The sequence below is a fragment of the Brassica rapa genome, chromosome A06 (assembly GCF_000309985.2).
Source record: "Brassica rapa cultivar Chiifu-401-42 chromosome A06, CAAS_Brap_v3.01, whole genome shotgun sequence".
Classification (NCBI taxonomy): domain Eukaryota; kingdom Viridiplantae; phylum Streptophyta; class Magnoliopsida; order Brassicales; family Brassicaceae; genus Brassica; species Brassica rapa.
The window spans coordinates 29,042,823-29,065,090 of record NC_024800.2 but is presented as its reverse complement, the minus strand read 5'-3'; the positions used below and the strand labels follow the sequence as shown (position 1 = coordinate 29,065,090).

At 38.7% G+C, this 22,268-nt stretch overlaps 6 protein-coding genes and 1 long non-coding RNA gene across 7 annotated transcripts; 5 read left to right on the top strand and 2 right to left on the bottom strand.

Annotated features, from left to right (window-relative positions):
• The first annotated feature begins 1,776 nt into the window (after nucleotides 1–1,776).
• Nucleotides 1,777–6,643, top strand: LOC103828094 (phosphoinositide phospholipase C 3). Its single transcript, XM_009103690.3, has 7 exons — nucleotides 1,777–4,532; nucleotides 4,604–4,800; nucleotides 4,921–5,056; nucleotides 5,150–5,335; nucleotides 5,411–5,631; nucleotides 5,697–5,814; nucleotides 5,886–6,643. Exons 1-7 carry the CDS (start codon nucleotides 4,224–4,226, stop codon nucleotides 6,423–6,425), a joined length of 1,707 nt encoding a protein of 568 aa, XP_009101938.2. The 5' UTR covers nucleotides 1,777–4,223; the 3' UTR covers nucleotides 6,426–6,643.
• Nucleotides 6,388–7,555, bottom strand: LOC117125937. Its single transcript, XR_004448393.1, has 2 exons — nucleotides 7,332–7,555; nucleotides 6,388–7,238 (listed from the first exon to the last, which is right to left on the bottom strand). It is a non-coding gene; the product is annotated as an uncharacterized LOC117125937 (long non-coding RNA).
• Nucleotides 6,637–8,531, top strand: LOC103828095 (monooxygenase 2). Its single transcript, XM_009103691.3, has 5 exons — nucleotides 6,637–6,850; nucleotides 6,915–7,061; nucleotides 7,152–7,214; nucleotides 7,309–7,471; nucleotides 7,555–8,531. The coding sequence occupies exons 1-5, from the start codon at nucleotides 6,771–6,773 to the stop codon at nucleotides 8,305–8,307; spliced, it is 1,206 nt and encodes a 401-aa protein (XP_009101939.1). The 5' UTR covers nucleotides 6,637–6,770; the 3' UTR covers nucleotides 8,308–8,531.
• LOC103828096 (trafficking protein particle complex subunit 2-like protein) lies at nucleotides 8,459–9,422 on the bottom strand. The gene is made up of 5 exons (XM_009103692.3): nucleotides 9,256–9,422; nucleotides 9,070–9,166; nucleotides 8,929–9,007; nucleotides 8,764–8,845; nucleotides 8,459–8,688 (listed from the first exon to the last, which is right to left on the bottom strand). Exons 1-5 carry the CDS (start codon nucleotides 9,286–9,288, stop codon nucleotides 8,557–8,559), a joined length of 423 nt encoding a protein of 140 aa, XP_009101940.1. The 5' UTR covers nucleotides 9,289–9,422; the 3' UTR covers nucleotides 8,459–8,556.
• Nucleotides 9,423–9,655: 233 nt separating this feature from the next.
• Nucleotides 9,656–10,991, top strand: LOC103828093 (heavy metal-associated isoprenylated plant protein 26). The gene is made up of 2 exons (XM_009103689.3): nucleotides 9,656–9,967; nucleotides 10,459–10,991. Exons 1-2 carry the CDS (start codon nucleotides 9,890–9,892, stop codon nucleotides 10,840–10,842), a joined length of 462 nt encoding a protein of 153 aa, XP_009101937.1. The 5' UTR covers nucleotides 9,656–9,889; the 3' UTR covers nucleotides 10,843–10,991.
• A 997-nt stretch (nucleotides 10,992–11,988) lies between these two features.
• LOC103828136 lies at nucleotides 11,989–13,452 on the top strand. Its single transcript, XM_009103734.1, has one exon. The coding sequence runs from the start codon at nucleotides 11,989–11,991 to the stop codon at nucleotides 13,450–13,452; it is 1,464 nt and encodes a 487-aa protein (XP_009101982.1).
• A 4,490-nt stretch (nucleotides 13,453–17,942) lies between these two features.
• LOC103828092 (beta-galactosidase 14) lies at nucleotides 17,943–22,174 on the top strand. The gene is made up of 17 exons (XM_009103687.2): nucleotides 17,943–18,194; nucleotides 18,279–18,374; nucleotides 18,459–18,571; nucleotides 18,650–18,716; nucleotides 18,795–18,887; nucleotides 18,965–19,203; nucleotides 19,300–19,405; nucleotides 19,472–19,556; nucleotides 19,626–19,744; nucleotides 19,838–20,005; nucleotides 20,096–20,271; nucleotides 20,362–20,581; nucleotides 20,677–20,787; nucleotides 20,904–21,005; nucleotides 21,114–21,259; nucleotides 21,338–21,689; nucleotides 21,778–22,174. The coding sequence occupies exons 1-17, from the start codon at nucleotides 17,982–17,984 to the stop codon at nucleotides 22,030–22,032; spliced, it is 2,661 nt and encodes an 886-aa protein (XP_009101935.1). The 5' UTR covers nucleotides 17,943–17,981; the 3' UTR covers nucleotides 22,033–22,174.
• The last annotated feature ends 94 nt before the right edge of the window (nucleotides 22,175–22,268 follow it).

The following is a 22,268-nucleotide window of genomic DNA, read 5'->3' as shown; positions in this document are numbered from 1 at the left end:
TACTCCTTATATCGGTGAAATAACCACAATAAGATCGCTATTTTCTTTAAAAAAAAAGATACAATAAAGGCTCCAAACCTCTTTCATTATCATCATATTTTAGTGCATGACGCAACTATGTATTAAAACAATATTGTCATATTTTTTGAAATTTTCTCAAAATCTATATGTTAACCAACCCCCTACAAAAATATTAAATTTTGGTAAATGCTATATATATTGAAGCCTATAATCTTTAGTGTTGTTTTAAAATTTCTAACCACATTCTACTTTTGAATTAATGTATGCTAAACTCTATTTCATGGTAAATGAGCATCATTCAATTGTTTTTATAAATTAATTTTGTAAAACTTTATATACTCCCTAAATTAGTAGACTAACTATTATAAAATCACCATTCTCTAGAGAAATGGAGAAAACAAACGTTCTAAACCTCTTTGACTATCATCATATATTAGTACGTGATGCAACTACGCATTAAAGTAATATTTTTTAATTTTTTTAATTTTCTCAAAATCTATATGTTAACCCATACGAAAATATTGAGTTTACATTAAACGCTCTAAATACTGAAGCCCAACTTTGTAGTGTTGTTTTAATGTTTCTAACCACATTCTACATTTGTATTAATGTATGTTAAACTCTTTTCCATGGTTTATGGGAATTGTTATAATTGTTTATCATTAATTTAGTAAAACTTTTATCGATATTTTAAAAAAAAACAACAAAAGCTCCAAACCTCTTTCAACATCATCATATATTAGTGCATGACGCAACTATGCATTAAAACAATACTGTCATATTTATTGAAATTTTTTCAAAATCTATGTGTTAACCCCTATAAAAATATTAAATTTTGGTAAATGTTATATATACTGAAGCCTATAATCTTTAGTATTGTTTTAAAATTTATAAACACATTCTACATTTGTATTAATGTATGCTAAACTCTTTTTCATTGTACATGAGCATCGTTCAATTTTGTATATAATTAAAATTTAGTAAAACTCCATATACTCCCTTAAATAGTGGAATAACCATTATAAAATCGTTGTTCTCTAGAAAAATGGAGACAACAAAGGTTCCAAGTCTCTTTGACAATCATCATATTTTAGTTTATGATGAAACTATGTATTAAAACAATATTTTTATATTTTTAATTCGTTTCAAAATCTATGTATAAACTCATACAAAATATTGAGTTTTACGTTAAACGCTCTATATACTGAAGCCCAAACATTTTAGTGTTGTTTTAAAATTTCTAACCACATTCTACATTTGTATTAATGTATGTTAAACTCTCTTTCATGGTTTATGGGAATTGGTATAATTTTTATCAAATAATTTAATAAAACTTCATAATACTCCCTAAATCGGTGAAATAACCGCTATAAGATCGATATTTTCTTTAAAAAGGAGACAACAAACGCTCCAAACCTCTTTCAACATCATCATATGTTAGTGCATGACGCAACTATGTATTAAAACAATATTTTCATATTTTTTGAAATTGTTTCTCAAAATCTATGTGTTAACCCATACAAAAATATTAAATTTTGGTAAATGCTTTATATACTGAAGCCTTTAATATTTAGTGTTGTTTTAAAAATTTTAACCACATTCTACATTTTTATTAATGTATGCTAAACTCTCTTTCATGGTACATGAACATCGTTCAATTGTTTTATAAATTAATTTAGTAAAACTTCATATACTCCCTAAATTAGTGGACTAACCATTATAAAATCTCTATTCTCTAGAGAAATTGAGACAACAAAGGTTCCAAACCCCTTTGACCATCATCATATATTTGTACAGGAGGCAACTATGTATTAAAACAATATTGTTATATTTTTTTAATTTTTCTCAAAATCTATGTGTTAACCCCCTGCGAAAATATTGAGTTTTACGTTAAACGCTCTATATACTTTATTCTTTTTATTGTTGTTCTAAATTTTCCAACGACATTCTAAATTTTTATTAATGTATGTTAAACTCTCTTTCAAGGTATATGGGAATCGTTCTAATTTTTTATGAGTTAATTAGTAAAACTTCATACTACTATCTAAATCAGTGGAATAACTACTATAAAATCGTTATTCTCTTGGGAAACAGAGACAATAAAAGTTCTAAACCTCTTTGAACATCATCATTTGTTAGTGCATGATGCAAATATCCATTAAAAAATGTTGTCACTTTTTTTGAATTTTTAACCAAATCTATGTATAAATCTCTATGAATATATTGAGGTTTACGTTAAACGCTCTATATACTGAAACTTATATTTTTTAGTGTTGTTTTAAAATTTCTAACCACATTCTACATTCTAATCAATATAAAATCGATATTTTCTAGAGAAACATAGGCAACAAAGGTTCCAAGTCTCTTTGACCATCATCATATGTTAGTTTAGGATGAAAGTATGGATCATATATTTTTGATTTGTTTCAAAATAAATGTATGAACTCATACGAAATATTGAGTTTTACGTTAAACGCTCTATATACTGAAGCCCAAACTTTTTAGTGTTGTTTTAAAATTTCTAACCAAATTCTACATTTGTATTAATGTATGTTAAACTCTCTTTCATGGTTTATGGAAATCGTTATAATTTTTTATCAATTAATTTAGTAGAATTTCGTAATACTTCTTAAATCGGTGAAAAAACCACTATAAAATCGTTATTTTATTTAGAAATAGGAGACAACAAAAGGCTTCAAATCTCTTTCAATATCATCATATTTTAGTGCATGATGCAACTATACATTTTTTTTAAATGTGTTTTAATCCCTACAAAAATATTTTCAGTATATAGTTTGAGAATCCTGTCGGATATCAGGTCGTTGACAGCAATACTTGAAGGTTCAACCTCTGTTTCTTTTCATTGGGTGTCTAGAAACTCTATTTCTTCCGTTGATATGTTAGCCAAGCAGGCTCTAAACGCTTTTGTACCAAACTTGGTTTGAGATTGATAAAGGAAGTTGGTGCACAAAAAAAAACATATATGGTGGACCTATGAAATCTTTGATTTTCTCTTTATTTATTGTTACAAAAACTGTATCATACTATCATACGTTTCTATGCCCCATTAGCAATGGTGAACCTCTTATAATTAAAAAACAAAATATAGAGAACAGGTTTGGGCTTTAAGAATGAAATAGAAAAATTAACGTCGAATTTTCTATATATAAGAAAAATAGATTGGGACACGAAAGGGAATTGGGATAAAGTGAGATATGTCACTTTTCTATTATTTAATTTTTATTATTATTGTATGTGCCTCTAAATTTTGCCCCCATCGACTCTTTCTAGTTATTTATACCTTTGTAGTGCCAATAATAGAAGTAGAACAAGCAACTATAAAAACTTCAGCAAAAGAAAAGTAAAAGCAAACAAAACCTATTTTAATGAAATTGAACATTTTGTTTCTAAATCTATAACTTATGTGCAACTTATTCGACATATGGTTTCGTGTGAACTAATTAAGAGAGGTAGATGATAAATGGAGATCCATGATGGAGCTATACTAGCTGCATTGCAAATTTCAGAATCTAAAATGGGATAAATAAGCCATTTCTTAGCCAACAAATGAACGATGCGAGAGCACAAGTGCTTATGTACGTGTATTTGATTGTGAATAATCCCTTGGCCGATGCTCTCTACATCGCTTAATTTATGTGAGAAATTAACTAAATGCCTTCCCATTATTATCGTTCATTTGCCAAGAGAAAAAAAAATTTACAGAGAGACAAATGAACGATAATAATGGGAAGTCATTTAGTTAATCTCTCACATAAATTAAGCGATGTACGTATATTTTCTTTTTTTTCAAACACATCTGAAAAAAAATGATTTGTGTAGAATATATTTGATGCTTCTGGTAGTGCTCTCTTTTTATTCGCACCTCGAAAAAGCTAGGCTGGCAGTATATATGCCCATCTAAATTAGAAGACGTAATTACAAGAGCCTTATTCATCGGACCCATGCATGAATATAATAAGGTTTTCATAACCACGAATAACATTACTTTTAAGAATGATAGTAGTAATTAATTAACGCGAATAGCGAGACACGTTCCTTTGAAGAGATGATAATTGATACGAGCATATATTCCTTTTTATCACTTTTAAATTAGTGTCTATCATAATATTCGTATATATATGTGTCTATGTTGCTGAACAAGTAAGAAGTATAGCTAGTAAGAAGAAGAAGATATAATAAAAATGTCGGAGACTTTCAAAGTGTGCTTCTGTTGTAGCAGGAGCTTCAAGGAGAAAAAGAGGCAGCCACCAGGGAGCATCAAGAGACTCTTCGAAGCTTACTCAAGAAACGGCAAGATGTCTTCGGATGACCTTTTAAGGTTTGTGAGTGAAGTCCAAGGAGAAGAGCACGCAGGGATGGACTACGTGCAGGATATCTTCAACAGCGTTAAACACCACAACGTTTTCCATATACATGGTTTTGTTCATCTAAACGCCTTCTACCGCTACCTCTTTAGCGATACAAACTCTCCTCTTCCCTTGTCTCGCCAGGTACGTAAGAGATCTTTCATTTATATTGCTTTCAGAAGATAATTAACTTATGGGTACTTTAAAAAACAAAGGTGCATCATGATATGAAGGCCCCGTTAGCGCATTACTTTGTGTACACGGGACACAACTCTTACTTGACTGGGAACCAAGTGAACAGCAGAAGCAGCGTAGAGCCGATCGTGCAGTCACTGAGAAAAGGTGTAAAAGTGATCGAGCTTGATTTATGGCCTAACCCTTCTGGAAACGCTGCTGAAGTTCGTCATGGCGGGTTGGTACCCCACTACACTCACTATTATTATGCTTTTCAAAAAAAAAATATTTAAAAGAGTTGATATATATATTTTTGCCAAGGAGTTGATATATATATGTTTTTGGTGCTCATCATCAGGACGCTTACCTCACATGAGGATTTACAGAAATGTCTCAACGCCATAAAGGAAAATGCGTTTCATGTGTCTGATTATCCAGTCATAGTCACTCTCGAAGATCATTTGCCACCCAATCTTCAAGGGAAAGTTGCTAAGGTGGAGAGTATCTTCTTCTCCTTTGCTCAGAACAGAGGAGCTTTACAAGTTTTAACTGATTTTTTTTTTTTTTTTTGGGGTAATGTGTTGTAGATGTTAACTAGAACATTCAGAGGGATGCTGTTTCGTTTCGACTCAGAGAGTTGTAAGCACTTTCCATCACCAGAAGAGCTTAAGAAGAAGATTCTTATTTCTACAAAGCCTCCAAAGGAGTATCTTGAGAGCCAAGTTATTCAGTCCTCAAGAAGAACTCCAGTAGATAGAACCACTTCCTGGAGCGTAAGAACTGATCATATGACGCAAATATTTTGAATTGACTTTGTAAACATTCTCAGCGTTTCTTTGTTGTCACAGGGCACTACTAATATGTCATGGAGAGGAGAAAAAAAGATTCCTGAAGAAGAAGAAGAGAGTGAAGCTGTTGGATATAGAGACTTGATAGCGATTCACGCTGGGAACTGCAAAAGCGGTTTGGAGGATTGCTTGAGAGATGATCCAGAGAAGCCTCGAAGGATAAGCGTGAATGAGCAGTGGGTAGAGAATGTGGTTAGAACCAGAGGAAGCGATGTTGTAAGGTAAATAAAATTATATATATATAGAGTGAGATGTGATGAACAAAACCTATTAAAGCATTGAACAGGTTTACACAGAGGAATCTAGTGAGGATATATCCAAAGGGAACAAGAGTGGACTCATCAAATTACGACCCTCATGTAGGATGGACACACGGTGCTCAAATGGTTGCTTTTAACATGCAAGTAAGTAGAGCTCGTGGAATGGTGCATGCAGATACAGATACTTGTTTTAATATATAAATATTTTTAAAAAGGGACATGGGAAGCAACTATGGATAATGCAAGGGATGTTCAGAGCCAATGGTGGATGTGGCTACGTTAAAAAGCCACGCATTCTGCTAGACACGCAGAGACTCTTTGATCCATGCAAAAGTCTTCCCATCAAGACCACTCTTAAGGTGAAGATCTTCACAGGGGAAGGATGGGATTTGGATTTCCCTCAGACACACTTCGATCAGTACTCTCCTCCTGACTTCTTCGTCAAGATTGGAATTGCTGGAGTTCCCAGGGACACGGTCTCTTACAGAACCGAAACAGCAGTTGATCAGTGGTTTCCTATATGGAAGCAAGAGTTCCTGTTTCAGCTCTCTGTTCCAGAATTGGCACTTGTGTGGTTCAGAGTCCAAGATTACGACAATGACACCCACAATGATTTCGCAGGACAGACATGTCTTCCACTCCCGGAACTCAAGTCCGGAATCAGAGCCGTCCGGCTTCATGATCGAGCAGGAAAGCCTTACAAGAACTCTAGACTTCTCGTCAGCTTCTACTTTGACCCTCCTTGCACGTTTTGACTTGTTCTTTCTTTCTTTCTTAAATCAATTTCTTCAAATAAGCAGCTAGCTATACACTACTTGCATTAGTGTAATCATTTGTTTGTCTGTAATAAAGTTTAGAGAAATAATGTGATGGTTTCCTTTTATTACGCGCTTGTCTCCTCTTTCACTACTACGAATAAGTAGGGAGGGCTCTTCTTCATAATAATAATTTAATAGAGTATTAAAATTCGATTTTAATTACTGTATAGCCGCCTGCCTAGAACTGGGTGCCTTTGTTTGACTTGCCATCTTCCTCCACAATTTTGTATTTTTTAAATATAAACAACAGAGGAATAAACGCAGAGCTTCCTCAAGATCACCATGGAAGAACAAGGCACCCTAGATATTGTCATCGTTGGCGCCGGAATCTCCGGCCTTTCAACCGCCGTTGGACTTCATAGGTTTGTGTTTGTGAAAGTAGCTTATCCTTCCTTTGTGTTAGTTAAACAAAGTGGTGTCACACAGGCTTGGGATTAGAAGCATGGTGCTGGAATCTTCAGATAAGCTGAGAGCCACAGGATTCGCATTTACTACTTGGTTCAACGCTTGGAAGGCTATGGAAGCTCTCGGCGTTTCTCAGCATGTTCGCGATCTCCATGATCTCCTTCAAGGGTATCTATCATCAGGCTAACACTAGTATTGTTCATATCAACTCTGTGACTAGAGAACTTTATCTTTGATCTTCTTCTTCTTCGCATGCAGATGGGTGGTGGGACACATCTCCCCAGGAAATCCTTCTAAGGAAATGCTCTTTCCAAAATCCGAGTATGTTTCTTCCTTCTTCTTCTTCTGTTCTTTACAAAATATATTAAAAAAAAAAGGAAGAAAACTTTAAAACCTGTTAAAATTGTTTTGTCAGAGAATACGAGTCTCGATGCGTACAGAGGAAGGTGCTGTTAGAGGCTCTAGCGGATGAGCTGCCTCAAGGGACCATAAGGTTTTCGTCTAAGGTTGTTCATATCGAATTGTCTGGATACTACAAGATGGTTCATCTCTCTGATGGCACTATTCTCAAAACCAAGGTACTTGTCCTCTCTGTAAATAATCTGAAGGATAGGCTGGTCTTGTTGTGGAGTTGCGGGGTTTCTGAACCAACATTCTTCAGGTTTTGGTAGGGTGCGATGGTGTGAACTCAGTGGTTGGCAAGTGGCTAGGCTTCAAGAATCCGGCTACAACTTCCCGGTTAGCAATCCGAGGGCTCACACATTTTCCACAAGGCCACGGATTTGGGAAAAAGTTCTTCCAGTTTTATGGCAACGGTGTTCGTTCCGGTTTTATCCCCTGTGATCACAACACTGTCTACTGGTTCCTAACCCACACTTGTACTGAATTAGATGAGGAGACAAGTCCCGAAACCATCAAAGAGTTTGTGCTGAACAAGATCAAAGACTTGCCTGACAACATTAAGAGTGTCGTGGAGACTACCGATCTTGATAGCATGGTGATGTCTCGACTCAAGTACCGACCCCCATGGGAACTCTTATGGGCAAACATCGCGAAGGACAACGTATGCGTTGCAGGGGATGCACTTCACCCAATGACTCCTGATATCGGACAAGGCGGTTGCTCAGCCATGGAGGATGGAGTTATTCTGGCTCGTTGTCTCGGTGAAGCTATAAAAGCTAAAGGTGAAACCGGGGAGTGTTATAAGAGGATTGAACAGGGTCTGAAGAAGTATGCAGGAGAAAGGAAATGGAGAAGCATAGATCTGATAACAACGGCATATACAGTAGGATTCATACAGCAGAGCACAGGGAAGTGGATGAACCTGCTAAGAGACAAGTTCTTGTCCTCTTTCCTTTCTCGGTTGCTGCTGAAAAAGTCTCATTTCGACTGCGGAAGCCTTGTCCCCACATGAGCAAGCAGAATGCTGGAGCTTAGTCCAAAAAGAAGAAGAAGAAGAAGAAGTTGGTGTTTCTTCAACTGCACACCAGTTTTCACCTCTGCTTCAAGAGTAAAGATAACTTGTGTGTTTTGTTTTTATCCATTTTCATATAGAAATATACTTCTAAATAGAAAAGTTGGTGTACGTTAAAAAGGAAATATCATTTCAGAAATAGAAAAGATAATTGTTCAATGAAACAGAAACATACAATGAAGAGGGTCATCAGTTGAAAGAGTAAGAGGTAACAATGTTGGTAACGGATTCGGAGAAGGTTCGGGAAGTGATCTTTTTGCCAGGAACATGGAAAGGGTTTGAGACGGCATCCACGTATGCGGCATGGAACTTCCTGAAGAACTGTAAGTGCACAAGAGAAATAAGAGAAAACAAAAAAAAAGAATGAACCAATTTTGGAAGATAAAAGAAGCATACACTTCGGACATCGGTGTCTCTGACATCCAAATCAGTAGTGACCATGATGAACTTCACTTTTGTATTAGTCAAGTAACCATACCTATAGAGAGAGTGAGTGAGTGAGTTTTGGGCAATGAGAAGGATGTTGTGTGAAAAAAAAAAAAGGAATATAAACTAACTTACACTTTGTAGTTGAGTGCTGGGTATAGCAGACCTAGAAATGCCTCGTTCAATGTCGTTCCTGACTTGCTCGGATTGTTCACTGTTAGCAGCATCCAAAAATTAACAACAATCAATCAAAGTGAATTTCATTTCAGATAGAACCTCGCTCATCGATGACATCGAGGGAGCAGTGGACGATGTGGTGGAGCTTAAGCGCATCTTCAGCTTCCGTGAAGCTCTGTATGTAAAGCGGATTGTTCTGTTCCCAATTTTAAGAATATGGACGCAGACTGAGAACGGATCGAATCAGATCTGGATCAATATCAAATCAAAGCAAACTGGAAAAACCTGGTGGCCGACGACGGCGACGCAGACGATCATCTTTCTCCGATTGTTTTGGAGAATCCGACGCGGTCTGTGCCAGAAGAGTTCAGTTCAATCGCGTCTGAGCTCAGTTGGGCTGGCTGGATGGATTTTCATTAATTATCCTATGCTTTTAGGCCTTTTACCCCAGTACAGTCATTGAAAAAGCGCACCTAATAAGGGTCCATTAGAGGCCCAAGAGTCGAGTGGTCACAAAGACTGGTCAAGGTCGGTTTACGTTGTCGGTTTGACTTGCGAGTCATCATCGGTTAATCCAAAAATATAACAATAACTCTGTTTCCCATAATGTCGACTGCATTGTGGACCAGGAGAGAAAGGTGACGACCCATCATCCTTCTTTTCATTTCTTTTTTTTTTTCAAAAACAAGTTTTAGTGAATAGAATTATTTTACTAATTATTGTCTTTATATTCCTTCCTCCCTCTCTTTTCATTGCTATCATTTACTCCCTCCCCCCTTTCCCTTTACCTCTGCGATATCACTGTGCTGTGTGCAACTCGTTTAGACTCTCTCCTTCCTTCTCCCTAAAGCTTTCCTCTTCTAAATCTTCTTCCTTTAATATCACTCGGGTTTTTTTTCTAGTTTCGTTAAAAGAAAATATGGGTGTTCTGGATCATGTCTCTGAAATGTTTGATTGCTCTCACGGGCACAAGATTAAAAAGCGCAGACAGTTGCAGGTATCCCCCACACCTCCTTTCTTGTTTTCAATCTATTCTATAAACTAGATTCAATGTGAAGGAAAGTTTGAGTCCCGAGATGTGTCCTGTTACTTTTTGTACTTCTCCTTGATTAGTTCTATCAGTCTTCACTCTTCACCTATGCTTTCCATTATTATTGTTGTTGTGAATTCTCTAGAACACTCAATTTCTGAAACTTTTTGTGTTTTTGAGTTATTTGTTTATAACGCCGACCAAATAGATTCGTTTTTGTTAATCTGGAAAACAAGTTGCAGCCATTTGTTAGATTTTACACCGGGATTCGTTGTACTTTTATTAAGCTCGCTGTCGGAATCATCTTATTATTTTCTTTTTATTTATTTTTCCTTCAAAATACAAATAATCGCAGAAATCACATGAATTACTCACTGGTCATGATTACTATATTGCTTAGATATTTTTGTTTGTTTGTCGTTGTTCACGCCCTAATTAATTATTAATGATGAGGATAGACGGTGGAGATCAAAGTGAAGATGGACTGCGAAGGCTGCGAGCGTAAAGTGCGGCGGTCCGTGGAAGGAATGAAGGGTGTATCCTCTGTCTCGCTGGAGCCCAAAGCCCACAAAGTCACTGTGGTCGGCTACGTCGATCCCAACAAGGTGGTGTCCCGTATGGCTCACAGGACCGGCAAGAAGGTTGAGCTCTGGCCCTATGTGCCTTACGACGTCGTGGCTCATCCTTACGCTGCTGGAGTCTACGACAAGAAGGCACCCTCCGGTTATGTGCGAAGAGCCGATGACCCTGGAGTCTCGCAGCTAGCTCGTGCTAGCTCCACCGAGGTCCGCTACACTACCGCTTTTAGCGATGAAAATCCAGCAGCTTGTGTGCTCATGTGATATATGGACCGTTTCAGTTTGTTATTGATTATCGGTATTGTTGTTTCTGTTTATTAATTTTACATATGGTAGGTTTCTTGTTCTGGTTTTACTGCTTTGCTACTCGTAACACTCTTATGATTGTAATATATCTACGTTTTTTTTTCGTTTGCCCCGCTCCAAACACTAATATCTATGTCGATCGACATTGATTAACTTTTTTATCATAAACGTAGGTGTGACTTTTCAGCAAAATGTTTTAAATATACATTACAGAAGCCGAACAACTGGATAGCGAATCCATCTTATGAAGCCTGCTGGTTACAAGATTCCATTCCATCATTGCTAGCTGAACAAGGGTTTTAGATGGTTTTTGGTTCGTAGATAGTCTATCCCAAGTTGAAGAAAGAGAATTTCAAAGCAAATGTCTAAATTTCAAAGGAGGAGAAAACTGAAGTTGAGCATAATCGTTGTGGTTACAAGAGGCTGTGCTCCAAATTTTTTTTAAACTCAAATTGTCAAAGCTAAGAACAATAAAATTTATATGTATAAATTAAACATAGGAATTCAAAAGGACTGAGTGTTAAGTTGTAGGCTTGATTCTATCACCTTTTCTTTTATCCCTCGGTTGGAAAATGTAACATCAGACTCCTTAGCTAAGGCTGCTCTAAGCCACTCTGTATCACCTCTGTTTGGAGGTTAACTCTGTTTTATTAAGCAATCAAGTAGTTCGTTAAAAAAAAAAAAGAATTCAAAAGGACTAGAAATAGACTACTGTACTTTACAAAGAGACACACTCATAATAATACTTTATTATTATAGATTTTTTCGGTGAGTGAAGTAGTCCAAAATATGAAAAATTATTGTAGGAGTATAATTATCAGGTGAGAGGTGAGAGGTGAGAGGTTTTTTCTCTCTAAGCAACCCCTAGTGGGCTTTAGTGGTTTTTACGAAAGTTTAAGTTAAGTTTACATTGGGGTTAGCATAAAAGTGGTTAAAACACGTTTTCTATTACAAAAGTCAAAGAAAACATTGGTTTTGGGATATAATTTGCTTTCATATCCGAAAATCTTATCTGTTTGTTCATCTCTGCTTCGCGCATTGAAGAAGAAAGTGGTTGGGAGTTAAAATTAGTGAGAAAAGAGAGTTAGTATCTGTATTAAAAAGATGTCTGTGGCAATGGACAGAGCTATGATGGCTCTAAATTTGGAGGAAGACGATGTTCCTTTCAAGATGCCGAACCTTCCTGGTATTAGCTCGGCTGAGGAGAACAAGCTGAGTTTGATGGGGAGACTGTTGAACCCGGAATGTCAAAAGATGTCAACTTTGATCTACAAGATGCCAAGAAAATGGCAAAAAGAAGGAAGGATCCGGGGAATCGCCTTGTCGGAAGAGCGTTTCCAGTTTATCTTTCAAAATGAGCATGATCTTATGGATGTTTTGGAAAAGGGTGTCCAGACGTTCAATGAATGGGTCATAGTGATGGAACGTTGGGTTGAGAATCCGCCTGAGGATTATCTGCAGTACGTTAATTTGTGGGTTCAAATAAGCAAGATACCGGTGAACTATTACACAGAGGTGGCTCTTACGGCTCTGGGTGATATCGTGGGTAAAACCATCGTGGTTGCCTTTGATCCGTCGAAGCCGATTACTCAACCTTTTGTGAGGGTGCAAGTCAAGTTCAATGTAGCAAATCCTCTGAGAATGGCAAAAACTCTCGATCTGGGGGAGGGCAAATCAACGGTGATTCACTTCGACTATGAAAATGTTCAGAAACGTTGCTTTACTTGTCACCGTTTGAACCATGAGAAATCCATCTGCCCTGTATCGGTGAAAAAGAGACAAGAAGAAGCCAGAGTAAGAAGGATGAAAATTCAAGAAGAGTTATCACTGAAGAAACCTTACTTTCAAGAACAGGACCCTCTCTTTGGTGTTCTGGCTGAATCTCAGGTGGGGATTAACCCGGCTACAGGGAGACCGCGAATTGCGGAGGAGGTTTTACAAGAGATGAGAAGGTATCTCTGTGCTAACACAGGGGAAGATCAAGCTATCAAGATTGACAAAGTCATAAAATCTGTGCAAGAAGCGGAAAAGGATCCGGAAGTTCAGAGGACGTTTCTACGTCTAGAAGCTCCACCTGAAATTACGAAGGATCTTAATAGAGGAAAGGGCTTGGTTTTTGACTATGGGAAGCAGATAGCAGAACAGGAGAAACAATTAGTGGTGCACAAGACGGAAAAGCTGGTGGCGTCGGCGTTTCAAGCGTATAAGGCACGAAGCTTGCCTTTTGATGGGAGAATGTGCAACTCTGAGGGTAGTGTTAACAGCAAATGCGCTACTCTTTCTGATTTACCTACGGTTTTTAAGTCAGGGGCTTGGGAACCTGCATCATCCGGGATGATCAGAAAGAGTAATAACCCGAGGAGGAGACCCTCCAAGGCTGTGAGAAAGCAAAGAAAAGATGAAGGGGCAAAAGAAGAGTTCCGTGAGATGATTGAGCACAGAGAAGGGAAACAAGTCTCAGGGTCTAAGAAGAGGAAGTATGAAGAGAAAGGGGAAGAAGGAAGATCAACACCTAAGGCGTGCTGCCTTAAGGCGATCCCACATGAGGGATTGCCCAATGTCCAATGAGCATTATGAGCTGGAATTGCCAAGGTTTGGGGCGGCCTCAAGGCTTGACAATTCAACGTCTACGGGAAATGCGTCAATACCATTTTCCGGACATCCTTTTTTTAATGGAAACAAAAAAATGTCGGAATGTTTTAGTTGATCTTCAAGTTTGGTTGGGTTATGCACATGTATATACTATAAACCCAGTTGGTTTCAGTGGCGGTTTGGCCCTCTTTTGGAAGAAAAATGTTCAGGTTGATGTGTTAACGGCGAGTAAAAATGTGATTGACTGCTCGGTGAATTTGGGCGACTTCTCTTTCCTTTTGTCGTGTGTTTATGGTGAACCAATAACTAATGGCCGAAGTGTGATATGGGAAAGGCTAAGTCGCATTGGTTGTTCACGAAGAGTACCGTGGTGCATGGTTGGTGACTTTAACGAGATTCTAAACAATCAGGAAAAGACGGGAGGTCCCCTGAGGCATGAGAGCTCCTTTCAGCCGTTCGCAGACATGTTAAGCTGTTGTGGAATGGAAGAACTGTCGAGTAAAGGTGATAGATTCACATGGGGAGGTTTGAGATGGAAGAAATGGATTCAGTGTTGTCTTGATAGGTGCTTCGCAAATAAAGAGTGGACTAATCTCTTCCCGGGCGCTAACCAAAGATTTCTAGAGAAGAGAGGTTCCGATCACCGCCCTGTTTTTGTCAGCCTCAGAGCATCAGCTGAATCTTTCAGAGGAAGGTTCTGCTTTGATAAACGACTTTTACTTCACTCTGAAGTTAAAATAGAGGTTCAGTCTGCGTGGAAAGGAAGACATCATAACACATCTGTCTCTGAGAAGATCAGCATCTGTAGGAGAGCGATGAGCAAATGGAAGAAGAAAAGGGTCTTCAATGCTAAAGATAAAATACACATCTTGCATGAGAGACTCGAATGGTTCCAGACGAGACCTTATCCTTGCTTTTTCGCGATAAACATCATCAAAAAGGAGATCATTCGGGCATATAGAGAAGAGGAAATGCACTGGAGTCAAAAAAGCAGAGACAAGTGGCTTGTACTGGGGGATAGAAATTCTAAATTTTTCCACGCCTCGGTGAAAACTAGCAGAGCCCGGAAATGTATTACTAAGCTGAAAGATGATGATGGGGAGCTACATTGGTCTGATCCGGCTAAAGGGGAGGTAGCGACAGCTTACTTCACCAAACTCTTCACCACTTCATGTCCGAGATCTTATGAACCTGTGTTCCAGAGCTTGGTGCCCAAGGTGACAGTAAGTATGAATGAAACTCTCACAAGTCCGATCTCGACAGAGGAAGTTAAAGAAGCAATGTTTTCAATTAAACCGGAGAGCGCTCCTGGCCCGGATGGTATGTCGGCGCTGTTTTTCCAAAAGTATTGGGATGTGGTGGGTGAGGACATCACAAAGGAGATCCGAGATATTTTTGAAGAGGGAAGTCTACCTGAGGATTGGAACTACACTTATATATGCCTTCTTCCAAAGATCCCAGACCCGGAAGCAATGACGGATTTGAGACCAATCAGTCTGTGCTCAGTTCTATACAAAGTGGTGTCAAAGATCCTGATTCATAGATTGCAACCAGTTTTACCGGATATAGTGTCAGTGAACCAGTCGGCTTTTGTCAGTGAGAGACTGATATCGGACAATATCATAATCGCACATGAAGCAGTTCACGCTCTTAAGGTTCTACCCTCGGTAGCTGCGGAATACATGGCGGTGAAGACAGATATGTCGAAAGCTTATGACAAAGTTGAATGGTCCTACTTACGGTCCTTACTGGTGGCTTTGGGATTTGATCAGAAGTGGGTGAAGTGGATTATGATGTGTGTAACATCAGTATCCTTCTCAGTCCTGATTAATGATCAACCTTTTGGATTAATCAAACCGCAGAGAGGACTAAGGCAAGGCGATCCTCTCTCGCCTTTCCTCTTTGTTCTTTGCACGGAAGGTCTATCCCACCTGTTGGAGGTTGCTGAAAGAAACGGGGTGATAGAAGGCATGCGCTTTGAAGAATCAGGTCCCTCGATTCACCATCTGTTCTTCGCTGATGATAGCTTGTTCCTCATAAAAGCGTCACTGGTTCAGGGTCATAATCTGAATCGCATTCTTCAGTTTTATGGGGAGGCTACGGGGCAAACAATAAACTTTCAAAAATCGGCAATTTCGTTTGGGGATCAGATTCCAGAGGCTCAGAAAAGAGCCATCCAAGATATCCTGCAGATTTATAATATTGGTGGCACAAGCAAATACTTAGGGCTGCCTGAATGTTTCTCTGGGTCCAAGGTAGAGCTGTTGTCTTATTTAAAAGAGAGAACTCAAGGAAGATTGGATGGTTGGTATCTTCGCAAACTCTCTCAGGGAGGCAAGGAGGTTCTCCTCAAATCTACAGCCGCGGCGATACCGGTTTATGCGATGTCTTGTTTCAGATTGCCAAAGACTTTGCTATCTCAACTGGCAAGTTTGATGGCTAATTTTTGGTGGGGTTCAGACGCAGGGCTGAGGAAAATTCATTGGGTCGCTTGGAATCGAATGTGTCTACCAAAAGAGTTGGGAGGTATGGGTTTCAGGGACTTGGAAAGCTTTAACCAAGCTCTACTTGCAAAGCAAGGATGGAGAATAGTGAATCAACCTGAATCATTACTGGCCAGATTTTTGAAGAGTAGGTACTTTCCTCAAGGGGAGTTCTTATCGGCAGTAATAGGGGCAAGACCATCATTTTCATGGCGAAGTCTGTTGTTTGGCAGAGAGTTATTGGTCAAAGGGTTAAGGCACGAGGTTGGAAACGGTATGAACACTCGAGTCTGGACTGACAGATGGATCGATGACCCTCGTGAGGGTCTAAGGGCACCTTGGAGGAAAAATGTGAGGTTTGAGGTAAACTTGAAGGCATCGTCTCTCATAGATCAAGTATCCAGAAGATGGAATGTGCAAGCCCTGCAGGAGTTTTTTGTCGCAGGAGATATGGAACTCATATTGAAGAAGCAACCAGTGATCAGCAGAGAAGATTTTACCTCGTGGAAATTTAATAAAAGTGGTTCTTTCACCGTCAAATCTGCGTACTGGCTGGCTTGTGACGTGAAAACAAAAGCACAACAACCTGAAGCACGAATGTTGCCATCAGTAAATCCTTTGAAAGAAGACGTGTGGAAGGTGTTGACTCTCCCTAAGATCAAGATTTTCCTGTGGAAGATTCTAAATGAAGCGTTGCCGGTGGCTCAATTATTACTAAAGAGAGGGATCAAAGTAGATAACAGATGTCAACTGTGTGGCTCTGAGGAAGAAGACATTAATCATGTTCTTTTCACCTGCCATATTGCTAGACAAGTGTGGGCGGTTGCAGAGATTCCAGCTCCTCGGTTGGGTTTTAATGTCACTTCGGTTTTGGAAAACATGAACTTCCTTCTAGGAGTGAAGAAGGTAAGACTTGGGGAATCAAAGAAGCTAAGAGCTTGGCCTTGGGTACTCTGGAGCTTGTGGAAAAGCAGGAATGAATTCTTATTTGAAGGAAAACGTTGGGGTGCGGAGGAAATAGTGGCAAGAGCGCAAAGGGACGCGGGAGAATGGTTCTTAGCTCAGGCGGTGGAAAAGGAACTTCAGCAGCAGCAACCGGTAGAGAAGAAAGGTTTGGAGAAAAGGTGGGAACCTCCTCCGAAAGACTGGCTCATGTGCAACATAGCGTATGATTGGGACAAAAGGGGTAAGTCCCTTGGAGGAGCGTGGGTTGTTAGAAACCACAGTGGCGAGGTGGTCTGTCATAGTAGGAGAGCTTTCGCAGAGATAGTTTCGAAAGATCAAGCGAAACTGCAGGCAACACTATGGGCAGCTGAAAGTATGAATAGTCTCCATGTCAACAAAGTAATTTTCGCTGGAGATTTCGAGGATCTTTTTGGAGCAGTTTTGAGACCACAAGCATGGCCATCTTTCTTATTCCAACGTGATGAATTCATTCGGAGTGTGGCTGGGATTGAAGAGTGGAGGGTAAGGGTAGTAAAAAACGAGACAAACAGAGGGGCGTCTTTCATCGCCGATAGTGTTAACCGGCACAGATTGGTTCAGTCGTATGTTGCGGCAGGACCTCCGTCGTGGTTAGTCGAATTTTTCGAAAGTGAAAGCCGCTTCCTCTAATTGATCTCGAGGTTAGAGCTTCTTATCGTGCGTCCACAGCTCTAGGAGAAGAGAGGAAGTTTAGTGAAGGTTTTTAACAGGGGTCTGTCCTGTTTCTGCTGTGTTTGTTTTTGTTGGTTGCCTTGAGGGGTAAGGCATATATGTTTGTAGAATTATCTTGGGTTATTTATAAGAAATATTTAGAAGGAAAAAAAAAAAGTAGTCCAAAAAATACGGATTAACAGTAGTAATCAATTAAATAAGAGAGAATTGTTTTTTTTTTTGAGAAAGAGACTTGTTCAGACAAAGTTTCCGAGCTTCCCTCTATAACCATGGAAATCCTCCAAACATGGGAACATTTCTATATTACGAGTTTCAATCTTCATTACACAAAACAAAAAGATTTTATTTAAAAAATAAATAATAAGAATGAAGTCAAGAACAATATATTTGATAGGGATTCTGCTTCTAATTTCACTTTGTTTAAAGGCAGGCTATGCAAAAGAAGAAAAAGATGATGATGAGAATAATAAGAAAAAGAATAAGAAAGGAGTAACATACGATGGAACTTCGTTAATTATAAATGGAAAAAGAGAGCTTCTGTACTCAGGCTCTGTTCATTACCCTCGAAGCACACCAGATGTAAGCAGAGAGCTAAATCATATTTATGTCTATTGCCCAGCAACACACTTTATAAATATGGATCTGAATTTATTTTTGTTTCAGATGTGGCCCAGTATAATAGAAAAAGCTAGAGTTGGGAGACTAAACACTATTCAAACTTATGTTTTCTGGAATGTGCATGAGCCTGAACAAGGAAAGGTTATCACAAAATTATTACATAGTTCTTTTTTATGGTTGATTTTTTTAAATTCTTGTGTCCTTATAAGTTATAATGGGTTCCAGTGGGATTTCAAAGGGAGGTTCGATCTTGTGAAGTTCATCAAGCTGATCCATGAGAAAGGTCTCTATGTTACTATCAGACTTGGACCCTTTATCCAAGCCGAATGGAACCACGGGTGTGAAACAAGGATTCAAACCCAAAAATAATACGTAATCTATTCTTTCTTTCTTGAACTCATTTATTTAATTTTCAGAGGGTTGCCGGTTTGGCTACGCGAGGTCCCGGATGTTTACTTCCGTACAGATAATGAACCTTTCAAGGTAAAAATATATGAACCATATATAAAGGCTTTTATGTAGTAATATTGTGAAATCTGATGATATTGAATGGAAATGAAGGAGCACACAGAGAGATATGTGAGGAAAATACTTGGGATATTGAAAGAAGAGAAGCTGTTCGCTTCACAAGGAGGTCCCATCATCTTAGGACAGGTATATATAGAGCAAAAAAGTGATGTTAAGAAAAACATCGAGCAAACTCAAAGCGTGTCTATAAAATTAAATGGCAGATAGAGAACGAGTACAATGCGGTAAGGTTAGCATACAAGGAGAATGGAGAGAGATATATAAAATGGGCAGCGAATTTGGTGGAGTCGATGAATCTTGGAATCCCATGGGTTATGTGCAAACAAGACAATGCTCCTGGCAATATTATTAATGCTTGTAATGGAAGGCATTGCGGAGACACTTTCCCTGGACCAAAAAGACCCGATATGCCTTCCCTTTGGACCGAGAACTGGACTACTCAGTACGAATTCATGCATGCATGCATGCATGCATTGCTCTTCAGTTCATCTCTCTCATCAACTCAAAACTATATAATCTGTTTGTTATATTTCTCCAGGTTTCGAGTTTTTGGGGATCCTACAACAAATAGAAGATCGGAGGATATTGCCTTCGCAGTTTCTAGATTCTTCTCTAAGAATGGATCTCATGTCAACTACTACATGGTACGTACGTTAACCTCACCTAAATATATACATGTGAGAGTGAGACACCTCTGTTTCTGTGTGCAGTACCATGGTGGAACCAACTTCGGACGCACGTCTGCTCATTTCGTTACCACTCGTTACTACGACCATGCCCCACTTGACGAATACGGTAATTTTACAGACCCTCTCACTGAAAAACTTAAGGCCAACCCCCAATCATAAAGCTGTTTCTGGCTAGGTATGGAGAAGGATCCCAAATACGGTCACCTGAAACATGTGCACAGAGCACTTGAACTGTGCAAGAAGGCACTCTTGTGGGGTCACCCTCGTTTCCAGAAACTTGGTCCCGACACCGAGGTCAGGTTACCCTTCCATTAAATCTCTCTCTCTCTCTCTCTATATATCCGGTTATCATGGGACCTTAACGGTCCGGTTTTGGGTTTTGTGCAGGTTAGGTACTACGAGCAGCCAGGGACAAATGTCTGTGCGGCTTTCTTAGCGAACAACAACACAAGAGAACCCAATACTGTCAAATTCAAAGGTCAGAAGTTCGTTTTACCGTCTCGCTCCATCAGCATATTACCTGACTGTAAAACCGTCGTCTACAACACTGCGCAGGTAAACTCCGGTTCAATTTTGTTTTAACTTAGGGACAACGAGAATATATTATATTAACGAAAAACTTGTATTAAAATTGTTCTGAAACAGATAGTGGCACAGCACAGTTGGAGAAATTTTGTAAAATCGGAGAAGAGCAGCAAAGGTCTAAAGTTTGACATGTATAGTGAGAATGTTCCTTCCAAACTCGAAGGTGATACCTTGATTCCTGGGGAGCTTTATTACTTAACCAAGGACAAAACTGATTATGCTTGGTACACCACCAGGTAGGTAACTTCTTTCACAAGCAACCATATTTTTCTTTTTATTTTATTTTGATGCCTTTTGATTCCATGAATGAATGGAATGATATACAGCATAAAGATTAAAGAAGATGACTTGCCAGACAAGAAAGGTGTTAAGACTATACTGAGAGTAGCGAGTCTTGGTCACGCGGCTATCGTTTACGTTAATGGAGAATACGTAGGGAATAAGCATGGAAGCCATGAAATGAAGAGCTTCGTATTCAAAAAACCGGTTAAACTTAAACCTGGAGATAACCACATTTCTATCTTGGGTGTACTAACCGGATTCCCTGTGAGTATTTATTTATAGGAAACATTATTCAAGATTGAGAGAGAGTATATATGTTGTGACACCAAATATGGATTGTTAAAAAAAAAAAAATACAGGACAGCGGATCATACATGGAGAAGAGGTTTGCGGGTCCACGTGGTGCTTCCATCATCGGTTTGAAGTCGGGAGAGCGTGATTTAACCGAGAACAATCACTGGGGACATCTGGTACGTACGTGTATGTATGATCAAAATGATAGTATTGTATTTGTGACAAAAGACAATGTCTTGGTTTTGATGATGTAATGAGTCCTTATATATATATATATATATACATGTTGAAGGCGGGTTTAGAAGGTGAAAAGAAAGAGGTGTACACAGAACAAGGATCCAAGAAAGTCAAATGGGTGAAAAACGGCGAACGCAAGCCTCTTACGTGGTACAAGGTAACACACACTCATGTCAACTTGGAAAACATTAATATTGTCTTGTAACTAACTAAACATTAATAATCCTTAATTATATAAATAATGGATTTATTATATTGTTTACAGACTTACTTTGAGACACCAGAGGGAGAGAACACGGTTGCGATTAGGATGAACGGAATGGGAAAAGGATTGATTTGGGTGAACGGGATTGGGATAGGCAGATACTGGATGTCTTTCCTTTCTCCTACTGGACAGCCAACTCAATCCGAGTATGTTCTCTAGATCTGTTACTACTATCTATAGAGAAAAGAAACACACTTATTTCATCTGAATTACTCCATATACAGGTATCATATACCAAGAACTTTCATGAAGAAAAAGGAGAAGAATATGCTTGTCATTTTCGAAGAAGAACCAGGGGTGAAACTTGAAGCTATTGATTTTGTGTTAGTGAATAGAGACACGATATGTAGTTTTGTAGAAGAGAATTATCCAGCTTCAGTGAAATATTGGAAGAGACAGGGGCCTAATATAGTTCCAAGAAACAAAGATATGAGGTTGAAGTCGCTCATCAAATGTCCACCTGGGAAACAGATTGTTTCCGTAGAATTTGCAAGTTTTGGAGATCCCACAGGAACTTGTGGAAATTTCACAATGGGAAAGTGCTCTGCATCCAAGTCCAAAGAAGTGGTGGAAAAGGTAACGTGGTGATTAACTAAGTGAGTGAGTTTTAAGATATATTTTTTTGGTTGATTAACTAAGTGAGTTTTTTTTTTTTTTGTCACAGAAATGTTTGGGAAAGAGCCGTTGTTCAATAGTAGTAGAAAGAGAGACATTTGAAGACAAAAAGTGTCAAGATATAGTTAAGACGCTGGCAGTGCAAGTGAAGTGTGAGAAGAAACAGGGAAATGAGCAGAAACATAAGAGAGAAGATGCTGAAGAGGAAGACGATGATGAAGAAGAAGAAGAAGAAGAAGAAAAGGAAAGAGAGGGAAACAATCAAGATTTAAAAGATAGGGAAAAGCGAAAACAAGATCATTAAACAAGAGCTGGTATCTATCTAAATAAAATTTCACTTTGTGAAGCAAGCATGAAATGTTGAGTGTTGACATAGTATGGTGGTCCAATTTATTAGAAAGAATTGTTTTCTTCTATTTATATTTTATAGCTTGTGTTTTTGTTTCTTTTGTTGGCGTCTCTATTTTGTTTCTGCGTAGTGTGACTAGCTATTAGGTATAAGCCTTTTCGTTTTAAAGAATGAAGAGCCTCTAACTCTGA

Coding starts and splice junctions, on each gene's coding strand:
- LOC103828136 (XM_009103734.1), top strand. CDS start 11,989: ATGTCTGTGGCAATGGACAGAGCTATGATGGCTCTAAATTTGGAGGAA.
- LOC103828094 (XM_009103690.3), top strand. CDS start 4,224: ATGTCGGAGACTTTCAAAGTGTGCTTCTGTTGTAGCAGGAGCTTCAAG. Junction 5,057..5,149: donor TTCAAGGGAAAGTTGCTAAG/GTGGAGAGTATC, acceptor AATGTGTTGTAG/ATGTTAACTAGAACATTCAG. Junction 5,632..5,696: donor AGAGGAAGCGATGTTGTAAG/GTAAATAAAATT, acceptor AGCATTGAACAG/GTTTACACAGAGGAATCTAG.
- LOC103828092 (XM_009103687.2), top strand. CDS start 17,982: ATGAAGTCAAGAACAATATATTTGATAGGGATTCTGCTTCTAATTTCA. Junction 20,272..20,361: donor TATGCTTGGTACACCACCAG/GTAGGTAACTTC, acceptor AATGATATACAG/CATAAAGATTAAAGAAGATG. Junction 21,690..21,777: donor CCAAAGAAGTGGTGGAAAAG/GTAACGTGGTGA, acceptor TTTTTGTCACAG/AAATGTTTGGGAAAGAGCCG.
- LOC103828095 (XM_009103691.3), top strand. CDS start 6,771: ATGGAAGAACAAGGCACCCTAGATATTGTCATCGTTGGCGCCGGAATC. Junction 6,851..6,914: donor ACCGCCGTTGGACTTCATAG/GTTTGTGTTTGT, acceptor GGTGTCACACAG/GCTTGGGATTAGAAGCATGG. Junction 7,062..7,151: donor CTCCATGATCTCCTTCAAGG/GTATCTATCATC, acceptor CTTCGCATGCAG/ATGGGTGGTGGGACACATCT.
- LOC103828096 (XM_009103692.3), bottom strand. CDS start 9,288: ATGATCGTCTGCGTCGCCGTCGTCGGCCACCAG. Junction 9,167..9,255: donor TCGCCGTCGTCGGCCACCAG/GTTTTTCCAGTT, acceptor AATTGGGAACAG/AACAATCCGCTTTACATACA. Junction 9,008..9,069: donor CGATGTCATCGATGAGCGAG/GTTCTATCTGAA, acceptor TGCTGCTAACAG/TGAACAATCCGAGCAAGTCA.
- LOC103828093 (XM_009103689.3), top strand. CDS start 9,890: ATGGGTGTTCTGGATCATGTCTCTGAAATGTTTGATTGCTCTCACGGG. Junction 9,968..10,458: donor AAAAGCGCAGACAGTTGCAG/GTATCCCCCACA, acceptor TGATGAGGATAG/ACGGTGGAGATCAAAGTGAA.